Source organism: Diorhabda carinulata, chromosome 3 (genome assembly GCF_026250575.1).
Source record: "Diorhabda carinulata isolate Delta chromosome 3, icDioCari1.1, whole genome shotgun sequence".
In the NCBI taxonomy this organism is placed as follows: domain Eukaryota; kingdom Metazoa; phylum Arthropoda; class Insecta; order Coleoptera; family Chrysomelidae; genus Diorhabda; species Diorhabda carinulata.
In genome coordinates, this window is record NC_079462.1 from 15061196 (window position 1) to 15065132 (window position 3937).

At 40.4% G+C, this 3937-nt stretch overlaps 1 protein-coding gene across 1 annotated transcript; it reads right to left on the reverse strand.

Moving 5' to 3' along the window:
- Nucleotides 1–465: 465 nt before the first annotated feature.
- On the reverse strand, nucleotides 466–1893 carry LOC130891531 (uncharacterized). The gene has a single exon (XM_057796352.1). The coding sequence runs from the start codon at nucleotides 1891–1893 to the stop codon at nucleotides 466–468; it is 1428 nt and encodes a 475-aa protein (XP_057652335.1).
- Nucleotides 1894–3937: the final 2044 nt, after the last annotated feature.

Here is a 3937-nt window from a genome sequence, read left to right on the forward strand (position 1 = left end):
TCCGACTTCCGATTTTTCGTTTGCAACCTTCACTTGAAACTTCCTGTCTTTGAGGTACGTGCTCAGGAGTTTTATGAGTGGTTTTGTATATCCTGCCTTTTTCATCTTGTAGAGCAAGCCCTCGTGCCATACTCGGTCGAAGGCTTTGCTTACGTCTAGGAAGATTGCCCCTGTGGATTCTTTCTGGTTGAAACCTTGTATATTCTACTAGTCTCAAAATTTGTTGTTCGGTGCTGTGGTTTTTCCTGAAGCCGAATTATTCCTCTGGTTTAGTGTTTAATGTCCTTGATTGTTCGTTCAGAATCCTCAGTATCACTCTCTCTGCGATTTTACTCATGGCAGGTAACAAACTTATCGGTCTATAGTTTTGGGGGAAAGTGGGGTCTTTCCCGGGTTTTCTCAGCATGATAATGTCTACTTGTTTCCATCTCGATGGGAAGTGTTTTGTCTTCAGCATGCCACTTATTATATTCGAAAGGTATGCCATACCTTTTTTTGGCATGTTTTCAGCGCTCTGTTTGAGATTCCGTCTGCTCCCGGTGCTTTCCTTGCTGATGCCAACCTAAGTAATTCCTTCACTTCCATCGGTGTTGCGAATCCTAGAGTTACTTGATCCTCCTCGTCTTCTAGGTATTCGTTTATATTCTCTTCTATCATGTCTGAGAAGTCCATGTCTTCGTCGGGATGCTCGTTCAATGTGAACTGAAGTTCCATTGTGTTTTTCAGCTCTTCTGCCTTCTCTTTGTCTGTGTACGCCATCCCGTTGCTTCCGTGTATTGGCGGCATTGGTTTTCTTTCTTCTCTTAGGACTTCAGTTATGTTCCATAATCCGGGTTTTTGCGGGTCTAATTCGTTTATCCTTCTGTTCCATTCATCGCTCCTGTGCTCCTGTAATTTTTCTTGAATTTCCTGTTTCATTTCCCTGACTCTCCTTCTTTCTTCTGGGTTTTGTGTCCTTTGGGCTCTTCTAGCTATTCGATTTTTCTCCCTAATCAGATTTCTCAGATCGTCGCTTATATTTTTGAATCTGCCGTATTTATCTGGTACGGTCATTGTGGTACTTCGTTCTATCGCTTCTGATAGTGCTTCTTCGAAGAGACAGACCTGTTCTTCTAGCATCTCCTTGCTTTTTATTTCCGTGATTGTTCCTAACAGCTGTCCTGTTAGCCTTCTGAAGTTGTCCCAGTTGGTTTTTCTCACGGTTCTTCCTGTTTGTCTGTTGCCGCTACCAATGGTGACGACGATTGGTGAGTGAGCGTCGCCGCCGTCTATGGTCCCGATTTCTACAGGCATCGTCACGTCTTTCAACACAGCGATGTCTATAACCTTGGGCCTTCCTTCGTTTGGTGGATAGTGTGTCGGTCTTACTGGTCCTATCGCTTGATAGGATGGGTGATCTTCTATGATCTTCTCTAAGTTTCTTCCTTGTCTGTTTCTTCTTGTGCTGTACCACGCAGGGGACTTGGCATTTAGGTCTCCTATGATAATGCCTTTTTTGCCATCTGGGAGTATTGCTAACACGTCTTCCTCGTGTATTGTGGTGTCTGGCCTTACATATGCGGATATTATTTTAATATCGCCGTATGATGTTTTAATGACTACTATTGTCGCCTCCATGCTAAGTAGTCCGTCCGGTGAGTTTATTCGGTGTTGGCACAACTCTTTTTTCACTAAGATCGCTGTACCTCCGGATCGTCCGTTTATATCGTCTCTATAAACGTTGTAGCCTGGCCAGGTGAATCTGTGTGTGTCACCTGGCAATCTCGTTTCTTGTAGAGCGAAGATATCCCAATCTTCTTCCTCCAAGATCACTCCTATGGTATTTTGGTTTGTTTGCAGTCCTCCTGTGTTCCACGAGCCGATCTTTATTTGACTAGGAAGGTTGTTTATCATTTTATTTGGCTTGTTGGGCTATTAATGTCACTATGAGTGCCTGCATGTTCTGCAGCTTACTCAATATCTCGCCCGTTCCTTGTTGTTTTTGTGAGGTTGTGGCTGACGGCGTTTTCTTGGCCGTTTGGGCGTAGCTGACTCCTGGGATCGTGGTTTTTGTCGTTTGTTTTTTAGTTTCCTCTTTTTTTAGATTTTTTGGACACCCCCTGTAGTTGGCTGGGTGATCTCCTGCGCAGTTTCTGCATTTTGGTTTCTCCGTTTTACTCAGGGTGCGGTCCGCGGCCCTGTGATCTCCTGCGCATCTTACACAGCGCACGTCCATGTTGCACGTGCTCTGTCCGTGATGAAAACCTTGGCACCTGTAGCATTTTACAGGTCCGTTGTGTTTCTTCTGTTCTACCACACTTATTTTCGTGTGGCAGAGATATCTCAGGTTTTTGTACGACTGCTCTTCTGCAGGCTCGATGACTACCATAAATATTGGTATCAATTTTCTTGTATTATCTTTATTTTTTTGTGTATAGCTCGAGAGTTGCCATACTTTTTTTAGGTTTCAATCCTATTTCCCTCAGCTCGGTTTCTACTTCCGGTGCTGGGGTGTTGACTGCTAGTCCTTTTATCACTAGCTTTCTTTCTTTTTCTTCTCTGAGTGCGTACGTGTACCACTCTATTTCTTTGTGCTCGCTCAGGAGCATCTTCATTTTGTTGAAATCATCCACTGATTGCGTGGTGATCTTTCCTGTGAAGCTGCCCATTTTGCATTGGGCGTTGATACTTCTCTGTATCAGTTGTTTCCTGATAACAGTCCACATCAGTGGGGATTTCAATATGATTGGAGGTGGCCTCCTCTCTGGTTTTTTTTTGTTTTTCCTTCTCGTCTCTCTTTATTTTTTTTAATTCTTCCTCTATTTCTTTTCCACTTTCACTACTTCCGTTTTTGTTTTCTTTCGTGGTTATGCTTTTTGTCTTCTTTCGTTTTCTTTTATTTTTCACTTCCTCAATATATGATGTATCAAGATCTTCCTCTTGATTCAATCTTTCGATTGGTTCAAATCGTGTGAAAATACGTTTATTAGTTCACGAGTTATTCGCCGATAAATCTTCGATTTTGTATACCTGTTGAATCTCGAAATATTCCATCCTACCCCAACATATTATATATCAAAATCTTCCTCTTGATTCAGTCTTCCGATTGGTTCAAATCGTGTAGAAATACGTCTGTTAGTTTATAAGTTATTCGCAGATAAATCATCGATTTAGTATATCTGTTGAATCTCGAAATATTCTATCCAAACGCAACATATGATATATAAAAATCTTCATCTCGATTCAGTTTTCCGATTCGTTTGAATCGTGCAGAAATCTGTCATTCAGCTTACGAGTTATTTGCCGATAAATCTTCGATTTTGAATACCTGTTGAATCTCGAAATAATCGACGAAATAATGGACTCGTACAAAGCTTTGATCGAGTACACGTACACCACATGACTGAAATATTTTACCCAAATAAGCAATTGTACTAATGTTTATTATAAATACTTGCATGAAAACATCCTACTTCCCGACTTCATGAAAGAAGCCAATGTACTAATGGCTTCTCCCAAACCCAGCAAAGACAAAGTCTTCCCAAAAAATTATCGTCCGAACAGCCTAAGTCTCAGCGAAATTTTTGAAACTATAATACATCGATATTTAGTTTCATTTTTAATTTGAATGTATGTATTATAAGCTAGTAATTCTATCTTTTCGTCATAAAAACTAGAAAGTGTTAATGGACAAAGAAAATCTGTTACAAAAAATATTCAATTTTATCTAAAATTTCATGTTAAAAATATTACTCACTTTTGGTAATACTTAAAAGTATTTATGGATAGAAAAAATCTGACTCAAAGAATATTCAACATTATGTAAAAGTTCATGAGTGAGGGCCGCAGGTAAGAAACCCAGGATGTATAATTTGAATAGAACAAATTCACATACCTTTCACCTTCTGTTCTCCTGATACTACTTTTACGGAGATTTTTGACTCCGTGGGTAGAGACA

Coding starts and splice junctions, on each gene's coding strand:
- LOC130891531 (XM_057796352.1), bottom strand. CDS start 1,893: ATGATAAACAACCTTCCTAGTCAAATAAAGATCGGCTCGTGGAACACA.